General features: G+C 42.8%; 2 protein-coding genes across 4 annotated transcripts in view; one reads left to right on the top strand and one right to left on the bottom strand.

Annotated features, from left to right (window-relative positions):
* LUC7L (LUC7 like) overlaps positions 1 to 3547 on the bottom strand; it is a 30822-nt gene extending 27275 nt beyond the window's left edge. For both annotated transcript variants that reach the window (XM_056536964.1, XM_056536965.1), the window contains exon 1: positions 3349 to 3547. In XM_056536964.1, coding sequence (XP_056392939.1) covers positions 3349 to 3409 — 61 coding nt within the window. In that variant the 5' untranslated portion in view covers positions 3410 to 3547. The remainder of the gene's footprint in view (positions 1 to 3348) is intronic.
* The window catches only part of FAM234A (family with sequence similarity 234 member A), a 35058-nt gene continuing 16252 nt past the window's right edge, over positions 3520 to 22325 (top strand). Inside the window, exons 1-5 of one of the 2 annotated variants that reach the window (XM_056536962.1) lie at positions 3520 to 3635; positions 12176 to 12468; positions 14360 to 14473; positions 16569 to 16760; positions 17813 to 17943. In XM_056536962.1, coding sequence (XP_056392937.1) covers positions 12201 to 12468; positions 14360 to 14473; positions 16569 to 16760; positions 17813 to 17943 — 705 coding nt within the window. In that variant the 5' untranslated portion in view covers positions 3520 to 3635; positions 12176 to 12200. The remainder of the gene's footprint in view (positions 3636 to 12175; positions 12469 to 14359; positions 14474 to 16568; positions 16761 to 17812; positions 17944 to 22325) is intronic. The other variant, XM_056536963.1, reaches the window with a different exon arrangement.

Genomic DNA, 22325 nt, shown 5'->3' with positions numbered 1-22325 from the left:
ATTTTTAATTTTCTCTGTTCTTAATTCAAAATCTTAATAAAGATTGATAAGTTTTTGCATAAATACTTTGTTTCTGGGGGTTATTTTCCGTCCCCTGGAAGCTTCTACCTAATAGGTGGGATTCTCTACCCAACTAACTACCGGGACAATTACCTAATAGGGAGGATTCCCTACTGGGGGCTTCTAACTAAAAGGGGGATTCTCTTCCTAACTACTGGGGGGCATATCTTAAAGGGGAACTCAGGTACATAAGTACTTATTCCCTAGTCACAGGATAGGGGATGAATGTCTGATCGCGGAGGGTTTGACCGTGGGGACCTCCCGCAATCGCCTGACTCTCCGTACGCACAGAGCAACCTCTCTTACTGTTGACCACGGCACAAAGTTGTTGTCAAAACGCCCCTCCATGTATCTCCATGGGAGAGCAGGAGATACATCACTGGTCAAACCCTCCGCGATCAGACATTTATCCCCTATCCTGTGATCAGGGGATAAATACTTATGTACCCGAGTTCCCCTTTAAGATATGCCCCCCAGTAGTTAGGAAGAGAATCCCCCCCCCCCCTTTTAGTTAGTAGCACCCAGTAGGGAATCCTCCCTATTAGGTAATTGTCCCCGGTACTTAGTTGGGTAGAGAATCCCACCTATTAGGTAGAAGCTTCCAGGAGGTAGGAGAAGAACCCCCAGAAACAAAGTATTTATGCAAAAAACGTATCAATCTTTATTAAGATACAAGTTTGACATAAGAACAGAGAAAATTAGTAATGGAGCGAGACACCTGCTTAGAATATATATGGACCGTATGCTTTATATAAAATTATATGTACCACACCAATCCTACAACAATGTTTCACCATGCTTGGCTTTATCCAGGAGTTAGTTAAGGACCCCCCCTAACCTATTAGGTAGAAGCCCCCAGTAGGAAATCCTCCCTATTAGGTAGAAGCCCCCGGTAGGTTGGGATTACTGTTGACCACGGCACGAAGTGGTGGCCGAAAAGCCCCTTCCATGGGAGAGCCAAAGATACACGAATGGTCGGACCCTCCACGATCAGACACCTATCCCCTATCCTGTGGGTAGGGGGGAGAGTGCTTATGTACCAGAGTTCCCCTTTAAGTAGAAGTGTCAGTGAGAGCCTCATGTTTGCCTTTGGCTTTACAAAGTCTAGAGCCCCCTCTGCGGTCACATGACCTAAAAAATAAGTATTGGTAATTGATATTAGGGAATACTTGAAAAAAAAAAAAAAAAAGTATAGTTACTTGTAATCTGTTTTTAATTATAAAAAAAAAAATGATATTGGGCCATCCCTAAGTGTAACAGTAAAAAGGAACAAAATCTTAAAGGATGCTCACACACAGCGTATACTGTGCGGATTTTATGCAGTGTTCATGTATTTATTTACATTAGTGTAGCTCCTAGGATAACTAAACACTGCATAAAAGCTGCAGCATACATGTGACGTGAAACACTGCTGCCAGCTGGAGAGTGTGATGCATGCACAGTCAGCCTAAGTGTACGGCAATGGAATCTTCAGTCACATAAGTTATGGCATGTAACCTCTTGGAGGCCTAGTACATCCAAGCCCGACCTCTGTGGACACAACTGGACAGACACCACGAGACCACAACATATTAAAGGAGTAGTCCAGTGGTGACCCAGTGGTGAACAACTTATCCCCTATCCTAAGGATAAGGGATAAGTTTGAGATCGCGGGGGGTCCAACCGCTGGGGCCCCCTGCGATCTCCTGTACGGAGCCCCGACAGCCCGCGGGAAGGGGGCGTGTCGACCTCTGCACGAAGCGGCGGGCGACACGCCCCCTCAATACAAGTCTATGGCAGAGCCGAAGCGCTGCCTTCGGCAATCTCCGGCTCTGCCATAGAGATGTATTGAGGGGGCGTGTCGGCCGCCGCTATCTGGCCGGAGAGCCTGGCCCCCGTACAGAGAGATCGCAAGGGGGCCCCAGCGGTCGGACCCCCGCGATCTCAAACTTATCCCCTATCCTTAGGATAGGGGATACGTTTTTCACCACCGGACTACCCCTTTGAAGGTAGTGTTGCTCACGAATATTCGCAATTCGAATTTTAATTGCGAATATCGCATATTTGCGAATATAGCCCTATATATTCAAAATTGCGAATATTCGTTTTTTTCCCGACATATTTGCATATTCCTTTTCTCTTGTGGGCCAATTAGAATGATGTAAATACAGAGGTTATCAACAACATCCCTAGCAACCAATAGTAAAGTTGCCCCCCCCCCCCCCTCACTGTTTTCTTCCTCGAATACGTGAATATTCACACACCCGAATATAATGAAAACGCGAAATTAGCTAATATAGGACGAATATTCGCGAAATATCGCAAATTCGAATATGGGCAATGCCGCTCATCACTAATTAAAGGGGTAGTCCAGTGGTGAAAAACTTATCCCCTATCCTAAGGATAGGGTATTCGTTTCAGATCGCGGGGGGTCCGACCTCTGGGGTCCCCTGCGATCTCTCTGTACGGGGGCCAGGCTCTCCGACTAGATAGATGGTGTCGACCACCGAACGATGCGGCGGCTCAATACATCTCTATGGCAGAGCCGGAGATTGTCGAAGGCAGCGCCCCGGCTCTGCCATAGAGTTGTATCTAAGGGGGCGTGTCCGCCACCGTTTCGTGCGGTGGTCAACACGCCCCCTTCCCGGGCTTTCGGGGCCCCATACAGGAGATCGCGGGGGGGGGGCCCAGCGGTCATACCCTCCGCGATCTGAAACTTATCCCCTATCCTTAGGATAGGAGGTTTTTCACCACTGGACTACTCCTTTAATACATTTCAGAACGTGCAATGATGGACTCAACAACACAAGTGGAGAAAACCTTTAGGGCACTATTTACACAGAGGATCAGCTGCAGATTTGAAGCTGTGTTCAATCATTTAGTTACACCGGGGTACCTCCAGCTGTTGCAAAACTACAACTCCCAGCATGCCCGGACAGCCTTCGGCTGTCCGGGCATGCTGGGAGTTGTAGTTTTGCAACAGCTGGAAGCACCCTGATTGGTAAAATGTGATATCTGCAGCAGATCCTGTACATGTGAATGTAACTTTCCAATGATAAACTCAGCTCTGCTACATCAGTGTGGTGTTTGCTGACAATAGAGCAGCTGGAAGCGTCTCAGGTCCACGTGTAGTAAAGCAGTAGCCGCCAGATGGCGCCGTACGGTGTAGGAGCGCAATGTATACGGCACAATCCCTCCGCTTGTGCTATGAGTAGTATTAGCGGGCCCCGGTGCTACGTGCATGCCTCAGGACAACTACTCCCATCACCCCCTTGGCGGAGCCTCCGGCCGGCCGGGCCTCCCACTCACCATCCCTCGCCGTGCCCATCAGCTGGTCCAGCAGGGCTCTCATCTGCGCCTGAGCCGACATTGTTGCTGCTGAGCGGCCTCCGCCTGCCCGGACACACTGCTCTCTCTCCTCCGGCTGACGACTATGCTCCCACAGCCCAGTCAGGCGACCCTCAGCGGAGGATTGTGGGAAGACGGAAACCCCGGAAGTACCGGTCCCATCCCCTTCTGGGTCCGTGCAGGAAAGGAGACGCTAAACTTTAGTTCCGCCTCTCCTTCTCTGCGTACGTGAAGGCGAATAGTGAAGGGTGAGTAGAGGAATAATGGGGGGACTGTACAGCCGACACAGCTGGAGATAGGGGGCGCTGTAATGTTATGCCAGGGAACACCAAGAGTCTTTTGCATGCTGGGGAATGTAGTTCATCTTCCAACCAAGAGTTTATTAAGTCACGCCCACGATACTCGTAGCTGTCTGGGCCTGATGGGAGTTGTAGTTCTACGAGTGTGTGAGTGTGTGAGTGTGTGAGTGAGTGAGTGAGTGTGAGTGTGTGTGTTTGTTTGTAATAACATGTCTGGAAGTGATGTAGTGTGTGGTCTCAACCGGAGAGACCCTGAGGCAGGAAGTGTCCTGGTGAATTGGTTCCCCCGACTGAGGCTGGGCAAATATGAGAGTGCTGCATATATATATATATATATATATATATATATATATATATAAATAAAACTCATTGGCCCTCATTTACTGTTGTAAACCTGACTTGTTTTGTCGTTATTTTTTTGTCGCGTCTTTGTCTGCGCCATGTCGCAGACATCGTGCGCCAGTCTGCGACACGATGCAACATTTTTTCCCGACGGACCTGATGTGGATTCTCCCAAACCCGAAAAAGGGGCGTTACCCGACATTTCTGAGCTTTCCCACGTATTTATAAAGGTTTCCAACCCGAATTTGTTGAATTGTTGTGGATTTTTTCCCGACAGCTCAGAGGAGTTGGAAACCGAAACCAACAAAACCCACGTGCGACAAACAGGATGCGACATAATAATAAATACCAGGGGAAAAAAGCAGTCGGGTAAGAAAGCAACATAGACTTACAACCCGATTTTCTTAGTAAATGAGGGCCATTGTCCGTTATTTACTAAGAGTGTTGTGTAGGTTTCTTTGTGGGGTTTAATTCCCTACAATTTATTTTCCACGGTATTTACTAAGGTTTCCCTACATTTTCCACTTTCCCTACACTTTGCTTTTTTTACACTTGCTCTGATCTGTCTGGTTTTCCTCATCTCAAATCCATCACATTTTATGTGGAAACCTTAGTAAATATGTTGGATTTTTGGGAAAATGTCGTGAACACGCCCCTTTTCGGTGACCACGCCCCTTTCCTGGTTCCTTTTTCGGGTTTTCGTAGCAAAGTGGAGAGTTAGTTGAGTTTTTTTTCAATGGCACAGACAGATTTTCTGGCACAATACGCAAATCTGGCGCATAACCCGACAAAACAGAGGCGATAATAAATTAGGGCCAATGTAATGTGTGTGTGGGTGTATGTATATATGTATATATGTATGTGTGTATATATGTGTGTATGTTTCAGCATCACGTCCAAACAGCTAAAGATATTAACATGAAACTTGGCACACACGTTACTTATATGTCAACAACAAACATAGGATAGGTAATTTAACCCTTACTCACCCCAATTTGCCAGGGGCGGGGTATATGTTTAAAGTTCCATACAAGTCAATGGGAAATTTATGTTACTGCATAACTTCCAAACGGCTGGAGATATTTCGATAACACTTGATCACATGTTACTTATATGTCCACTTAAAATATAGGATAGTTAATTTAACCCTGAACTACCCCCATTTGTGAGGTTCGGGGTTTTCGTTTAAAGTCCCATGCAAATCAATGGGAAATGTATGTTCTCACATAACTTCTGTACGGCTGGAGATATTTCAATACCTGGTACACATATTATGGGTCTGGATATGAGGACGGGATGGGAGGTCGAGATAGGTGCTCGGGATATGGGGTTGGGATATGACAACAATATATGAGGACAGAATATGAAGTCAAAAGCTTCCTCTGTTGATTTTCCTCCACAACAAGGATTAGGAAGGAAAAACCGGGTAACGCCGGGTATTCAGCTAGTGTGCTATAATGTATAATAGAAACAAAAAGAATGGTATTGCAACTCAGCTCAATCACCATATAGACAAAAATTGAAAGGATAGCACAAATTCTGAAGCGCTGGAGTTCGGAGGAAGCAGGCCGCCTGTCCGTGTAGATTAGATATCAAGCAATGGTGGATCCAGCTTCTCAGCAAAAGTGACTGTTAAAATTCAAGCTTTAACCCCTTAAGGACGCAGGACGTAAATGTACGTCCTGGTGCGGTGGTACTTAACGCACCAGGACGTACATTTACGTCCTAAGCATAACCGCGGGCATCGGAGCGATGCCCGTGTCATGCGCGGCTGATCCCGGCTGCTGATCGCAGCCAGGGACCCGCCGGCAATGGCCGACGCCCGCGATCTCGCGGGCGTCCGCCATTAACCCCTCAGGTGCCGGGATCAATACAGATCCCGGCATCTGCGGCAGTTCGCGATTTAAATGAACGATCGGATCGCCCGCAGCGCTGCTGCGAGGATCCGATCATTCATAACGCCGCACGGAGGTCTCCTCTCCTTCCTCCGTGTGGCTCCCGGCATCTCCTGCTCTGGTCTGTGATCGAGCAGACCAGAGCAGGAGATGACCGATAATACTGATCTGTTCTATGTCCTATACATAGAACAGATCAGTATTAGCAATCATGGTATTGCTATGAATAGTCCCCTATGGGGACTATTCAAGTGTAAAAAAAAATGTAAAAGTAAAAAAAAAGTGAAAAATCCCCTCCCCCAATAAAAAAGTAAAACGTCCGTTTTTTCCTATTTTACCCCCAAAAAGCGTAAAAAACATTTTTTATAGACATATTTGGTATCGCCGCGTGCGTAAAGTTCCGAACTATTAAAATAAAATGTTAATGATCCCGTACGGTTAACGGCGTGAACGAATAAAAATAAAAAAAAGTCCCAAATTCCTACTTTTTTAATACATTTTATTAAAAAAAAATTATAAAAAATGTATTAAAAGTTTTTTATATGCAAATGTGGTATCAAAAAAAAGTACAGATCATGGCGCAAAAAATGAGCCCCCATACCGCCGCTTATACGGAAAAATAAAAGTTATAGGTCATCAAAATAAAGGGATTATAAACGTACTAATTTGGTTAAAAAGTTTGTGATTTTTTTTTAAGCGCAACAATAATATAAAAGTATATAATAATGGGTATCATTTTAATCGTATTGACCCTCAGAATAAAGAACACACGTCATTTTTACCATAAATTGTACGGCGTGAAAACGAAACCTTCCAAAATTAGCAAAATTGCGTTTTTCGTTTTAATTTCCCCACGAAAATAGTGTTTTTTGGTTGCGCCATACATTTTATGATATAATGAGTGATGTCATTACAAAGGACAACTGGTCGCGCAAAAAACAAGCCCTCATACTAGTCTGTGGATGAAAATATAAAAGAGTTATGATTTTTAGAAGGCGAGGAGGAAAAAATGAAAACGTAAAAATTTAATTGTCTGAGTCCTTAAGGCCAAAATGGGCTGAGTCCTTAAGGGGTTAATGTAGTCGATTAAAACAAGGGCAATCCAGACGTAAAAACAACCACGCCGACGCGTTTCAGGCTTAATTCAATCCCTTAATTATGGCAATTCATGTTAGAACTGTGCTTACTTTTATATCCATAACATACAGATGTTACACCAGGATGATCCTAGAACAAGCTAAAAAAAACTAAACAAATATGCAGGACACTCGACCAGGCATTAATACCTAAATGATACAGAGACATGGGGAGATTTATCAGTCCCATCCAATTAGGTAACCAATCAAATTGCTTCCTTTATTTTTCAGAGGCTTTTTTTTTTAAGAGTTAGGAAGCAATGTAATTGATTGCTATGGGCAATTGGTCAACTTTTCTCTACACAGGTTTTGATAAATCTCCCCAACAATGGTCAATAAGAGGTAAAAATAAATAAATAAATAAATAATAATAATTCTGCCCTTAGTAGACCATTAGAGTCCATGCGCTATGCTTAGGCTGTCTTGATGCCCTTAAAAGAGCTCCAGAACCTAAATGTCCTAGGTACTGTGGCAGTGTTTTCCAACCAGGGTGCCTCCAGCTGTTGCAAAACTAAAACTCCCAGGATGCCCTGATGTCAAAGGCTCTACCGGCATGCTGGGAGTTGAAGTTTTGCAACAGCTGGAGGCACCCTAGTTGGGAAACACTCCACTATGGTGAGCCTTTGCCACAGGTACCATGGTGAGCACCGCCCCAGATACAATGTGAGCACTACCTCAGGTACTATGTGAATGCTGCCTCAGACACTATGGTGAGTTCCACCTCAGGTAGGATAGTGAGCGCTGTCTCAGAGAAGCCAAGATTTTCCCTATCTGCCTGCATTAGATGCTAACTAGGATATACACCAGATCCCATTGTAACGGGGAATTGTAAAAAGATCCTTAGGTATGCACACAATACCACATGTAGATACAAAACAACCATAAGTACAGTTAGTCGGGGGTACTGCCAGAGGCATATGGATCTTAATGTTTACAAAAGGATTACTAGACACAAACAACACCATCCTTTACTTTCATAAATTCCTCCATAGTGATCAGTTACAGCTAAAGGTCTCAGGACTGCAGTAAAATATACATCACACAAGGTTTTGATGCATTTACCCTTTAAATAGCATTGGACCCCACACCACCAGAACAGAAGGATAGAGGTAATAAAATGCACACCCCACACCACTTGGAGGACTGGAGTAATAAGATGCACACTCCACACCACCAGTAGGACTAGAGTAATAAGATACCCCACAACACCAGTAGGACTAGAGTAATAAGATACACACCAACAGGAAGACCAAGTAATAAGACACACACCACCAGGGTTCCAAGTAATAAGATACTCACCCAACAACACCTAAGTAAAATTCTGTTTCGCCTTGGGATGTCCCGATACTGGCATCGGTATCGGGGCCTATACTGGACATTTACTTGAGTACTTGTTAGGGATCGACCGATTATCGATATGGCCGATATTATCAGCCGATAATCACGATTTTGGGCATTATCGGTATCGGCAATTACCTTGCCGATAAGCCGATAATGCCCCGCCCCCCGCGCCGCCCCCACCGCACCGCGACTGGTATGGATTTTTGCCCATACACTAAACTTACCCGTAACGGGGGTGGTCCGGGCCATCCATCCTTCCTGTAGTGTCCGAGTCAATAAAAAAAAATTAAACTTACCCGTAATGGGGGTGGTCCGGGCCATCCATCCTTCCTGTAGTGTCCGGGGGCATTCCGGGTGGAGGGTGCAACGGTCCGGGCTGTCCTTCTTCTCCGGCGGTCATCTTCTCCACTCCAGGCAGGCTCCGGCCTAGTACGCTGCATAAACGCCGCTACGCAGTGACGTCAGGTGCGTTGCTGCGCACGGGCGTCACTGCGCAGCGGCGTCTATGCAGCGTACTAGGCCGGAGCCTGCCCGGAGTGGAGAAGATGACCCCCGGAGAAGAAGGACAGCCCGGACCGGTTCACCCTCCACCCGGAATGCCGCCGGACACTACAGGAAGGATGGATGGCCCGGACCACCCTGACAGGCAGGGGGAGAGAAGCGGGTGGTGGCGGCGGCGGCGGCCTATGGCACCGCAAAAGCCACTGCAGTGCATTGATTTAAAGCGCCCGCGTTAAATCAATGATCTGCAGCGGTGTCGCGGGGGGGATAAATAGCCGATAACTTATACCGGAATATCGGTATAAGTTATCGGCTATCGGCCCTAACCTGCACCGATTATCGGTATCAGCCCTAAAAAACGATATCGGTCGATCCCTAGTACTTGTACTTGTGCAAACGTCCCAGACACACGCAGACCAAAAAGATCCTTCCAAGGCTACATTCACATTACATTTGCTGCCTATGGCTGCAAAACTGGGAGCACCCATATTCCAATTGGACCGGCACCGAACTCCATTCACTTTAATGAGCCGGCCAGAGTCAGATAGTGACTCTGGTCCGCTAATTTTTGCCTCGTATCCGTTTTTGTGACCGGACCTAAAACCGTAGTATACCACGGTTTTAAGTCTGGTCACAATACCGGATACGGGGCAAAAATGAGCCGACTGGAGTCACTATCTGACTCTGGCCGGCTCATTAAAGTGAATGAGAAGCTGTGCACGTCCGGCTGGGATAGGGGAGCTCCCGGTTTTGAAATTTCCCAGCAGCCCTAGGCAGCAAACGTAGTGTGAATGCAGCCTTAACTCCTCTCCATTCCTGTGCTGAGGTCTTTTTATCATTTGCTCCATTATCTGGAGTGGTGCAGGGCAGGTGCATTATCCATGAGGAGATCATTTCATCTCAAGGTAGTTCCTGCACCACTGGAGGACTGATTGGGGAAAACTTCTTAATGGGGGCATCTGCCTAATAGGAGGATCTCTTGACTACCTACCTACTGGGGGCTTCAACCTTTATAGGGATATTCCCTACTTGCCTATTTTCTGGGGGCTTCTACCTAATTGGGGGGTTTCCCTACCTTCCTACTTGGGGCTTTCTAGGTAACAGAGGGGGGATCCCTTACCTACTTATCTTCTTGGGGCTTCTACCTAATAGGGGGGGTATCCCAATCTACATATCTTTTGGGGGCTTTAACCTAATAGGGGGATTCCCTACATGACTATATTTTGGAGGCTTCCACCTAAAAGGGCAGGGGTCCCTACCTCCTGGGCGCTACTTCTTAATTAGGGGATTCCCTACCTAACTACTGGGGGCTTCTACCTAATAGGGGCATTGCCTACCTACTGTGGTCTTCTACTTAATAGTGGGGATCTTCCAAATCTAGTCTATCTGTGGCATAAGCCATTCCTTTAACATGTCCAGGTAGGAGTGGTCAGAGACAGTATCAATATCCTCGGAAAAAAGGATGGGACTGTATTGCACAGAACATGTTTACTTTGAGTGAGTCCCTCGTGTACTTGATAAGGACTTGAAAGAAAGAAGAGATGATCCAGTGAAGTAAATAAATCCAACTTTATTCAAGGCACGAGTAAAACCGGTACAACAACCCAAGCAAATCAGACGCGTTTCAGGCGCATGCGCACCCTTCATCAGTGAGGAGGACACATGTTTTTTAGCCCTAAATTGTAATTTTTGTCTGGTTTCATCTCGTGAAGGTGATGTACTCTGAACTACCACTTTGTCACATCTGCTTTGTCACACTTGTTGTGTTTAGATAAGTCAGACAGATATTGGGGGAGATTTATCAAAATCTGTGGAGCGGCAAAGTCGCCTAGTTGCCAATCAGATTCCTTCTCTCATTTTTTCAGAGAAGGTTGCTATGGGCAACTGTGCAACTTTGCCTCTGCACAGGTTTTGATAAATCTCCCCCATTGTGTCTTTTCATGTTAATACATTTTTGTTATGTTTTCTCAGCTATGAATACTGAGGCTATCATTTTGCACCATCCTTTTTTATTTTTTTTATTGTTTTTCATAAACATAACATGTATAGACAAAGCAAACAAATATGTGAAGAACAGCTATCTACACATAGACACAAAAACAAAACAAAAAGGAGAGATCCAAAGAAAAAAAGGGGGGAAAAAAAGGAACGATACATTCACACATCGACTCATTCACTCCTTCCAATCTAGTTCTTTGTTACTCATTCTTTTAACCTGATTTTCCTAACAAGTCATCAAGACTATCTAAACTATCCCAAATGGGATCTGATTACCGTATTTATCACCATATAAGACGCTCCGGCATATAAGACGCACCCAATTTTAAAGGGTAAAAATCTAGGAAAAAAAGATTCTGAACCTTCAACCTGCGGACCTCCAGATGTTGCAAAACTACAACTCCCAGCAAGTTCGGACAGCCGTTAGCTGTCCGGGTATGCCGGGAGTTGTAACTTTGCAACATCTGGAGGTCCGCAGGTTGAAGACCACTGATATAGGAGGTAATACTCACGTGTCCCCGCCGCTCCGGACCCATCACCGCTGCCCTGGATGTCGCCCTGCATCGCTGTCGCCGCGTCCCCGGGGTGTCCCCGTTGCTCCGGAAAGTCTCTGCTGCCGGGTATCCTCGCTCTCCGTCGCCACCATCACATCGCTACGCTCACCGCACCTATCGGATGACAGGACAGCGTGCGCAACGACGTGGTGACGACGAAGGAGAGCGTCGGCCATGCAGGGGATCCCGGCACAGAGCAGACACCGAGGAGGCAGGTAAGGTCCTTCCCGGTGTCCTGTAAGCTGTTCGGGACGCCGCGATTTCACCCCGGCGGTCCCGAACAGCCTGACTGAGCAGCCGGTTAGTGTCACCTTCACTTCAGACGCGGCAGTCAGCTTTGATCGCCGCGTCTGAAGAGTTAATACAGGGCATCACCTCGATCCGTGATGTCCTGTATTAGCCGCGGGTCCTGGCCGTTGATGGCCACAGGGACCGCCGTGATGGGACAGGTTTTAATGTGTATTTGCCATATAAGACGCACCAACTTCCCCCCTCCCCCCCCCCCCCCCCAGTTTTGGGGATGAAAAAGTGCGTCTTATACGGCGAAAAATACGGTACTTCTTAAGAGCCATCCTTTTTTAATAACCCTGTATTGTAAACGTTAGTTGTTGTGTTTATACTAATTGTTGTGTTTATACTATTGTTGTGTTAATTGTTGTGTTTATACTAATTGTATGTCATAAATTGTATAGGATTTTATAATAATCAATCTCCTTTCTCAGTCCAGAAGACAACTGGGACACTACCATGAACGACAAGGATACGGAGGGAGAAGACCACCCTTTAAAAAATAGTGAAGGAAAGGCAGTGGAGAACAATAATGACACGGGTGGAGAAAAGGATGTGTGCATTAAAAAGCAGAACAGACTTTCACGTCTGTCAAAGATTCGCACTGCCGCATTTTTTGGTGCGTTGTTTCTTTGCCTTGCAGCAGTGTTTGCTTTTTCGTTTATAATTCCTTGCCCAGTGAGACCTTTCTCTCAGAGAACCTGGAGCTTACAGTATAACAACTCTGGTAAGTTTTGTCAATATAAATACAATTATCCAATAGTGTTTTGTGTAAATCTAATTTTAACAGCAGCATTTGTTCTTTTTAATGCAGCCAAGATGTCCATGTGCCAGTGGTTATCTATACCATAATAATAACAACTAAACCCACTGCTGAGCATTTCATATATTATAAGAGGGTATTCCCAGCCCAACGTGATCGCATATCGCTAGGATATTCTTTATATAAGCCAATAGCTTTAGCTTTTGACAGTACAGATGAAATAAGACATTATAGAGTAACAACTAATTAATTCAAACAAGAAGAGCTTACAATCTATTAGGAAATAAAGGGATGCCATCACTTTATGATTGGGGGTCTACACTTTTTTGGGCTCACACCAATCTTAGCAAGAAGGGGCTGAAAGGCTGATTTAGCGTTACAATCTTGCCAGGTGCTGCTGTGCAGAGAAACTGTAGCATTGCCTTATTCAGAGGAATGGGAACACACTGCAGGGCCTTGCACAGCTGGGTACCTGGGGCCGCTGTGTAAGCCAGTGTTTCCCAACCAGGGTGCCTCCAGCTGTTGCAAAACTACAACTCCCAGCATGCCCGGACAGCCTTCGGCTGTCCGGGCATGCTGGGAGTTGTAGTTTTGCAAGAGCTGGAGGCACCCTGGTTGGGAGACACTGGTGTAAGCAATAACAGTTAAGGGACTGCATGGCACTGCTCATGGTGGAGAAATAAAAACACAGGTTTATTAAGCACTATTAAACGCATTTCAAAGTCAAAACAACTTCTTCCTCAGGACAGTGTGCTGTCAACTTCAAAAGGAACACTTCTTTTTTGTTGTAAAGTGTATTTAAATGACAGTAACGCTTTTAACTCCCTAAGAATCACATTAAACCTGTTGGAAAAAGTACTTTAAAGGGGTATTCCAGGCAAAAACTTTTTATATCAACTGGCTCCAGAAAGTTAAACAGATTTGTAAATTACTTATATTAAAAAAATCTTAATCCTTTCAGTAATTATGAGCTTCTGAATATAAGGTTGTCCTTTTCTGTCTAAGTGCTCTCTGATGACAGTTGTCTCAGGAAACGCCCAGTTTAGAAGAGGTTTGCTATGGGGATTTGCTTCTAAACTGGGCGTTTCCCAAGACAGGTGTCATCAGAGAGCACTTAGACAGAAAAGAACAACCTTAAAAGGGTATTCCAGGCAAAACCTTTTTTTATATATCAACTGGCTCCGGAAAGTTAAACAGATTTGTAAATTACTTCTATTAAAAAATCTTAATCCTTCCAATAGTTATTAGCTTCTGAAGTTTTCTGTCTAACTGCTCAATGATGATGTCACGTCCCGGGAGCTGTGCATGATGGGAGAATATCCCCATAGGAACTGCACAGCTCCCGGGACGTGAGTCATCGGAGAGCAATTAGACAGAAAACAACAACTCAACTTCAGAAGCTAATAACTATTGGAAGGATTAAGATTTTTTTAATAGAAGTAATTTACAAATCTGTTTAACTTTTCAGAGCCAGTTGATATATAAAAAAAAGTTTTGGCCTGGAATACCCCTTTAACTTCAGAAGCTCATAAGTACTGAAAGGATTAAGATTTTTTAATAGAAGTGATTTACAAATCTGTTTAACTTTCTGGAGCCAGTTGATATATATATATATAAAAAAGTTTTTGCCTGGAATACCCCTTTAAGTTGTGGGTTGTCCACAAAAATCCCCTAAAGTTAGAATCATTGTATACACACACACATAAAAAGTAATAATATAAAACCGTGCATTTGAAATTGGGATTTATGTCACATGCAGTTCTTTAACCCCTTTAGTTGTTATTTTTCTTTAATATAAGCACTACAGTTGTAGTACTAATAGACCTTTCTTTCTTTCCTTTCCTTCGGGAAACAGTTGGTTATCCTTTTCTGGCTACAGAAGATGTGAACAAAGACAACGTGCAAGATGTTCTTTTCATTTTTAAAACGGACAGTGCCAGTCAGTTAAACGTATCCTGTGCGGATGAAGGTAATTCTTCCACATCTGATGCTCTTATACAGAGAAGCTGCTGCTTTACTGATCAGTAGTGAAGCATGTGAAGAAGAGGAAGCAGCTCGTTAACCCCTTCCCGCAAATGGACGTATATGTACGTTGACTGCAGGCTCCCGCTGTATGACGCATCATACCCAGTGGGTCCCAGTTGCTATCAGTAACCCGGACCCATAGCTAATGCTGGACACCGCCGATTGGGCTGATGTCCGGCATTAACCCTTTAGACAGCACAATCAAAGTTGATTGCAACATCTAAAAGCGGTTAATTCCCTTACCGGCTAGCCCAGTGGGCTGATCGGGACTGCCGCACGTCTTGATTCTCTGTAATGGTATTCTAATACAAACTACATTTCCCATGATGCTTCTTGGTTTGCAGAGAGAAATGAAGTAGAGTTTCATTACTGCAAGTGCTTTAGTTCAGCAAGTGATAGACCAGTAATATATAACTTCTATATCAGTGTATTCCTATGAGATGCAGCTTCAGACTTTATCTTTGTAATAGGTTTGTCATTACAAGCTTTCACAATCAAGAAGCACTTAGAACTGTGTGAAATACATAGCAGAATATGTACACACTCTGCCGCTGATTTTTGTATGAACTCACCTACTATATCATTGTACTTCTGGTCTCTTAGATAACCCCTAGAGGATGCAGGTTCCTGGTCTATGAAGCATGCTCAGAAGCTGAGCAGACCTTATACCCGGTGGGTCTTGGTTGCCATGAGCAGACAGGACCCATGGCTAATGTTGGACATCGCTGATCAGGCCGATGACCGGCATTAACCCTTTTAGATGCCGCTATTAAAGTTGATTGCAACATCCAAAAGTGCTAAAAATAGTTGCTGGTCAGCACAGAAAACTGATCGGGGCCACTGCGACAAAATAGTTACATTCAGCTGAGAGCACAGACAGAGATCTCTTACCTGGTTATCATCTGTGTGATCGACAATCCAACAGTGCAGGCAGTCTCTAACTAATGGAGCGCTGATAACACTGCTCAATGCTGTACTATGGCACAGCATTGTTCAGTGTTTGCAATCAAAGGATTACATGTAATAGTTCCCTATGGGGGCTAAAAAAAAAATAGTGAAAAAAATGTGAAAAGTTAATACATGTGAATAAGCCCCTTCCCTAACAAAAGTTTGAATCACCTCCCTTTTCCATATAAAATGCAAACAAACATACACATATGTGGTATTGCCACGTGCATAAATGTCCAAACTATTAAAATATAATGTTAATTAAAGTGCACAGTCAATGGCGTAAACGTAAAAAAGAAAAAAAAAAAGTCTAGAATTGGGTATTTTTGGTCACTTTAAATATCACAAAAAATGACTTAAAAAGTCCCATCAAAACAAAAAATTGTGCAAAAAAACTACAGATCAGGATGCAAAAAATGGGCCCTCACACAGGCCCGTATACAGAAAAATAGAAAAGTTATAGAGGTCAAAAGATAACAATTTTAAGCATATTAATTATTGTACAAAAAGTAAAAAATTTTAAAAGTAGTAAACAACGCAAAACCTATATAAATTGGGTATCATTGTAATTATATGGACATCCAGAATAAAGATAATGGCCTTTATTTACTAAGAGTGTTGTGTAGGTTTCTTTGTGGGTGTTAATTCCCTACAATTTTTTTTCCACGGTATTTACTAAGGTTTCCCTACATTTTGCACTTTCCCTACACTTTGCTTTTTTTACACATGCTCTGATCTGTCTGGTTTTCCTCAGCTCAAATCCACCACATTTTATGTGATGCCATTACAAATGACAATTGATGGCACAAAAAACATGCCCTCAAATGCGTTTGTAGGTGGAAAATTGAAAGTGTTTTGGTATTAGAAGGCGAGGGGGGAAAAATGAAAGTACAATAATAAAAACTTTTACTGCACAGTAAATGGTGTAAAAAAAAATGCTCTGGGATTTCATAGGAGTGACCGGACCCTGCTAACAGTTTCTTTTGTTTTCTCCACTTACTTCAATGGCACTGTGTGAAAAATGAGGGCCAGGTATCAGCAGCAACCGATGACTGATGTATCAATATAAAAGGTCTTTTCCGTCTTTGCAGGCTTTCAGTCACCTTGCTTCTTTTTATCTGCCTTGTCTGGAACAAATGGAAGCACATTGTGGGTCAGACCAGTTTCAGATGATGATGTGCAGTTGGTGGAGTGCAGTATCCATAACCTTGGCGGTGGAGACAGTGTTGGTTGCCTGGTTATAAGGAAATCTGGATTTATATTGGCAATTGACTCTACAACAGGTAAGAGTCATTATGTACAAGTATTCAGGTATACAATTGATTATTTTTACCAAGGAAATCTACTTAGCATTTTATTAGAGTAATAGCAAGGTTATTTACACCTAGTTTATTAACAGACGTAAAAGAACAGTACAGAGCACTCACCAGCTAAGCTTGTCTGCCTTGTTTATATAAAATATTAGTTGTAACTAACAATCCAACACAATAGAAGAGCAAAAACAGAACCTGGCACCGGTCCAATTTACTGAACGTCCCATGCAAGGACAAGTGGGGTATTACACCAGAGAGTTATTTGTCAGCTCGGGTGGTGCTGCACGCAGAGCACAAATTCAGTGTTCATCAACAGACGTAAGAAGAAGAACACTACGGAGCACTCACCAGGTAAGCTTGATAGTAGGAAAAGTTATTTCAGCATAATCCAAACAGGTTAAAAGTACTGATCAGTGAGAGGTGGAGGCAGTAGCGTGCTCCAGGCAGACGACGGTGGCCTTTTCACGCATAGCGGCATATCATCAGGCCCATCTTTTATGTCAGTCCGCAGGTAAACATGCTTTAAAGACTGACTGGCCTGAAACAGCCGCTGTCGCCTGCCCGGTGCACGCCACTGCCTCCACATCTTGCTGATCAGTACTTTTAACCTGTTTGGATTATGCTGAAATAATTTTTCCTACTATCAAGCTTACCTGGTGAGTGCTCCGTACTGTTCTTCTTACGTCTGTTGATGAACGTTGAATTTGTGCTCTGCGTGCAGCACCACCTGAGCTGACAAGTGACTCTCTGGTGTAATACCCCACGTGTAAATTGGACCGGTGCCAGGTTCTGTTTTTGCTCTTCTATTGTGTTGGATTGTTAGTTACAACTAATATTTTATATAAACAAGGCAGACTGGGTCATACATACTCTGTGACAGGAGCTCAGAGGCCAAACATGTACTACTTCTGCACATCCTGTGCTCCATTATGTGTACTGTATTTTGGTTATACCGTATATGTTTTTTTTTTGTCTGTAAAATCCTGGAACTTGCTTGTCACACACCAGCTCTTGTGTTGCAGGACATGCTTTGTGGGAAAAGCCAACTGGATTTGTGGCTGGGTTCACTGTCATAAAACCAGTGCTGAAAATTCCAGATGTGGATAGGGATGGTATAGAAGATCTCATGGTTTTTATTTTTGCAGAAAATGAGGTAAGAATAAATACATATGATATAGTATACGGGTTATCACGCATTGTTGTACTATAGATGTAAGACAAGCAAAGGGGTTGTAATATTCATCAAATATTCTGATTATACTCATTCACCACCAGTCCTAAAGGGTTTATCCCAAGATTAAAAGCTAAGGATATAGGATAAATAGCACAGCAGCAGAGCACATGCTCAAACACCACTGCATTTATTCTTTGAGACTTCTGTACATTGCCAAGTACAAATTGGCTCTGTTAGGGAGTCCCATAAATTGTAAATAGAGCAGTGGTTCAGCATTTATGCTGCCGCTCAATGTACTCGGGGGGGCATTTGACCTGTGATTCCTATGATCGGTGGGTATCTCAGTGGTTGACCCTAATGGTAAGCTACTTATCTCTATCCAGGGATAGAGGATAACGTTCTGGATGGCGCCATCCTCATTTACAAAGTTGCCAAAGTTTGATAAACAAAATGGCAATTTATTGGTTAAAAATGCAACTTCAGAAGTCAGGCAGTAGGTGTTACATCTATAATACACGCCAACTTAAATGTACAGACATTCAAATGCTGCCGGGTCACACGTAGGACATAAATAAAACATAATTCACTATTGGTAAAAATAGCACAAAATAAGTTAAAACCATTATATATAGAAAGCTATATAAGATAAGTATAAGATAAGTCGACCTTTTTCGCAGCGCTGGAGATCCCTAGTAGGGAGCCTACTTTATTGTGCATAGTTGCACTATAGTTATCCTGAGTAGGTTCACTTCCATAGAGATCCGCATCTGTAGATCGATAGTTATCCATATTTTTTAGTGTTATTTATAGTGTTACAAACCCTTGTCGGGGAGCCACTAGTATTGCATAAAATCTCCCCGTGGTTTCTGGAGGGGAGTTCGCTCAGATGGAGATCGGTACCCGGGTTTGCATATTCCGAGGCGAGTTACCTATATGGAAGATCGGCATAAGATTGTTCATTGTATAACATATTGTTTTATCTTAAGAATGAAATTAATCTCCAGCTTTGTAGCGCTGGAGACCCTTATTTATGTAATACAGAGGCTTAGCGAAACCGTATTTATAGTGGACACGGTGTATCTATCTGTATGATACGAAGTGTCAATATTGACTGACATGTCTCCAGTTTGGATTAGTATGAACCTGAGGTGAGATAGCTACGGGGGAGATCAATGTCGGAGTATATAATTTCTCACAATCATATTTATCCTATAGGTGTACTGCAAATATTTTGCAGCGCTGGAGACCCCTATAATGGAGCCCACTTAGAAGCGCATGTTGTTTCTGCAGCTGGCATAATTCTCTACAGTGAGGGGTCGATATCAGAACATTTTTTATGCTGATATTGATCTCCCCCGTAGCTATCTCACCTCAGGTTCATACTAATCCAAACTGGAGACATGTCAGTCAATATTGACACTTCGTATCATACAGATAGATACACCATGTCCACTATAAATACGGTTTCGCTAAGCCTCTGTATTACATAAATAAGGGTCTCCAGCGCTACAAAGCTGGAGATTAATTTCATTCTTAAGATAAAACAATATGTTATACAATGAACAATCTTATGCCGATCTTCCATATAGGTAACTCGCCTCGGAATATGCAAACCCGGGTACCGATCTCCATCTGAGCGAACTCCCCTCCAGAAACCACGGGGAGATTTTATGCAATACTAGTGGCTCCCCGACAAGGGTTTGTAACACTATAAATAACACTAAAAAATATGGATAACTATCGATCTACAGATGCGGATCTCTATGGAAGTGAACCTACTCAGGATAACTATAGTGCAACTATGCACAATAAAGTAGGCTCCCTACTAGGGATCTCCAGCGCTGCGAAAAAGGTCGACTTATCTTATACTTATCTTATATAGCTTTCTATATATAATGGTTTTAACTTATTTTGTGCTATTTTTACCAATAGTGAATTATGTTTTATTTATGTCTTACGTGTGACCCGGAAGCATTTGAATGTCTGTACATTTAAGTTGGCACGTTTTTATATATATATATATATATATATATATATAACACCTACTGCCTGACGAAGAACCCGGTCCAGGGTCAAAACTTCTGAAGTTGCATTTTTAACCAATAAATTGCCATTTTCTTTATCAAACTTTGACAAGTTTGTCATTGAGGAATGTGCCATCCAGAACGTCCATTTTTTAATCCTTTTTGCTCTTATCCTTATCACACCGTCACCTGGAGGTCACGGTCAAGGACGCTGAGGCAGCCACCCCTTAGGATCCATGAGCTCCGAGCGAGTCTACATGTCTACTAAGGTGTTGTGCTCTCAGCACAACTCCATATGATATGGCATATGACATATTACACGGCACACTGCACCCCTGAAATCACACTATTCCACTAGGAGCGCACCTCTTTTCTTCTTCTTCTTCTTTTTTCCAGAACATTTAGCAATGGGATAACTACTTTTAAAGGCCATGAACATTAACTCCACAAAATAGGGACAGAAATCTGAGGCATACCATTTGATTGTTTTTAGTTATTTCACTACTTTTGTCCTGTGTTTTGTTTGTTTGGGTGCAAATTAACCTGATATGTTTTCCGCACAAAATCCATTTAAATGAGTGCCATGTCACTTATCCATGTGTATTTCAAAGAAAATGCATGATACAGTTTACAGTGTGAACTACGGTGCACATTGCCATTAAGAAAAGGATTTTTATTACACGTGTTTTTCACAACATGCTTCAGAATACAAGTAAAAAATGGCCGTATATGTATGTAAAGGACACTGCTGCCTTGGGATCATAAGTATGAATTTTACTAGGGTACTAGAGTCCTTAAAGGGGTATTCCACGCAAAAACTTTTTTTTATATATATCAACTGGCTCCGGAAAGTTAAACAGATTTGTAAATTACTTCTATAAAAAAATCTTAATCCTTCCAATAGTTATTAGCTTCTGAAGTTTTCTGTCTAACTGCTCAATGATGATGTCACGTCACGGGAGCTGTGCATGATGGGAGAATATCCCTTGCATGATGGGAGAACATCCCCATAGAAGCTTGACAGCTCCCAGGACGTCAGTCATCAGAGAGCAGTTAGACAGGAAACAGCAACTCAACTTCAGAAGCTAATAACTATTGGAAGGATTAAGATTTTTTAATAGAAGTAAATTACAAATCTGTTTAACTTTCCGGATCCAGTTGATTTATAAAAAAAAGTTTTTGCCTGGTATACCCCTTTAACATCGTAATATCTACAGATATAACCAAAAGGTGGCATTGTTGCAAATAGCTGGTTGATTTTTTTCAGTAGTGCAATGGAAATATGAAACCTACAGTACACTTTCCAGACCACAAAATGCAATGGTATAACACCTTAACACTTAATGGTGGTCTAATAGTCAAACTCAAATGTTACCCCAAATGCAAAGTCCAGAATCATAGCTACTAGTGGGTACAGCAGAAATGTGTGTTAGATGCTGAATAGTTCTTTTTATTCCTTGTTTCAAGCCACAGCACTGTATATGTATATTTGAATAAACTGGTGCCAGAAAGTTAAACATATTTGTAAATTACTTCTATTTAAAAATCTTAATCCTTCCTGTACTTATCAGCTGCTGTATACTACAGAGGAAGTTCTTTTCTTTTTGGATTTCTTTTCTGTCTGCCCACAGTGCTCTCTGCTGACACCTCTGTCCATGTCAGCAACTGTATAGAGCAGGATCAAATCCCCATAGCAAACTCTCCTGCTCTGTACAGTTCCTGACATGGACAGAGGTGTCAGCAGAGAGCACTGTGGTCAGACAGAAAATAAATTCAAAAAGAAAAGAACGTCCTCTGTAGTATTCAGTAGCTGATAAGTACTGGAAGGATTAAGATTTTTAAATAGAAGTAATTTACAAATCTACAACCTGCAAAATAGGACCACTGCATGTATGGGGATACATAGAAATGACCCCAAATAGCAAACGGCAGAATACTACCAAATATATAAACCTACAAAACTATCTGCCCTTGATACTCAAATAAATACTAATACAAAGTAATCATCAAGAATTAATAATCTTTATTGCACAAATAATGATACAAACACTGAAAACCCCATTTTCCCATAAAAACATATACACATAGGACAATGTTAAAACAATGGATGGGGGAACATCCTGGCAAATATTGTATCACAATGATTGTGAAATACACACCCTCAAAAGGTATATTTGTAAAGCTGCATAAATATCTATAGAAGTTACTATTGCACTAAGCCCCCAGTAAACATGTAGATGAACACAATAGTATGTGTATCCAATGATACAGATAGTTATACTACTATATGTGGAGAAAAAAATTTTTACAAAAAGAATTTGGCAACAATATTATAAA

Source organism: Hyla sarda, chromosome 8, assembly GCF_029499605.1.
Source record: "Hyla sarda isolate aHylSar1 chromosome 8, aHylSar1.hap1, whole genome shotgun sequence".
NCBI classification, from domain to species: Eukaryota; Metazoa; Chordata; class Amphibia; order Anura; family Hylidae; genus Hyla; species Hyla sarda.
The sequence above is the reverse complement of the archived record's forward strand: the minus strand, read 5'-3'. Positions and strand labels throughout refer to the sequence as shown.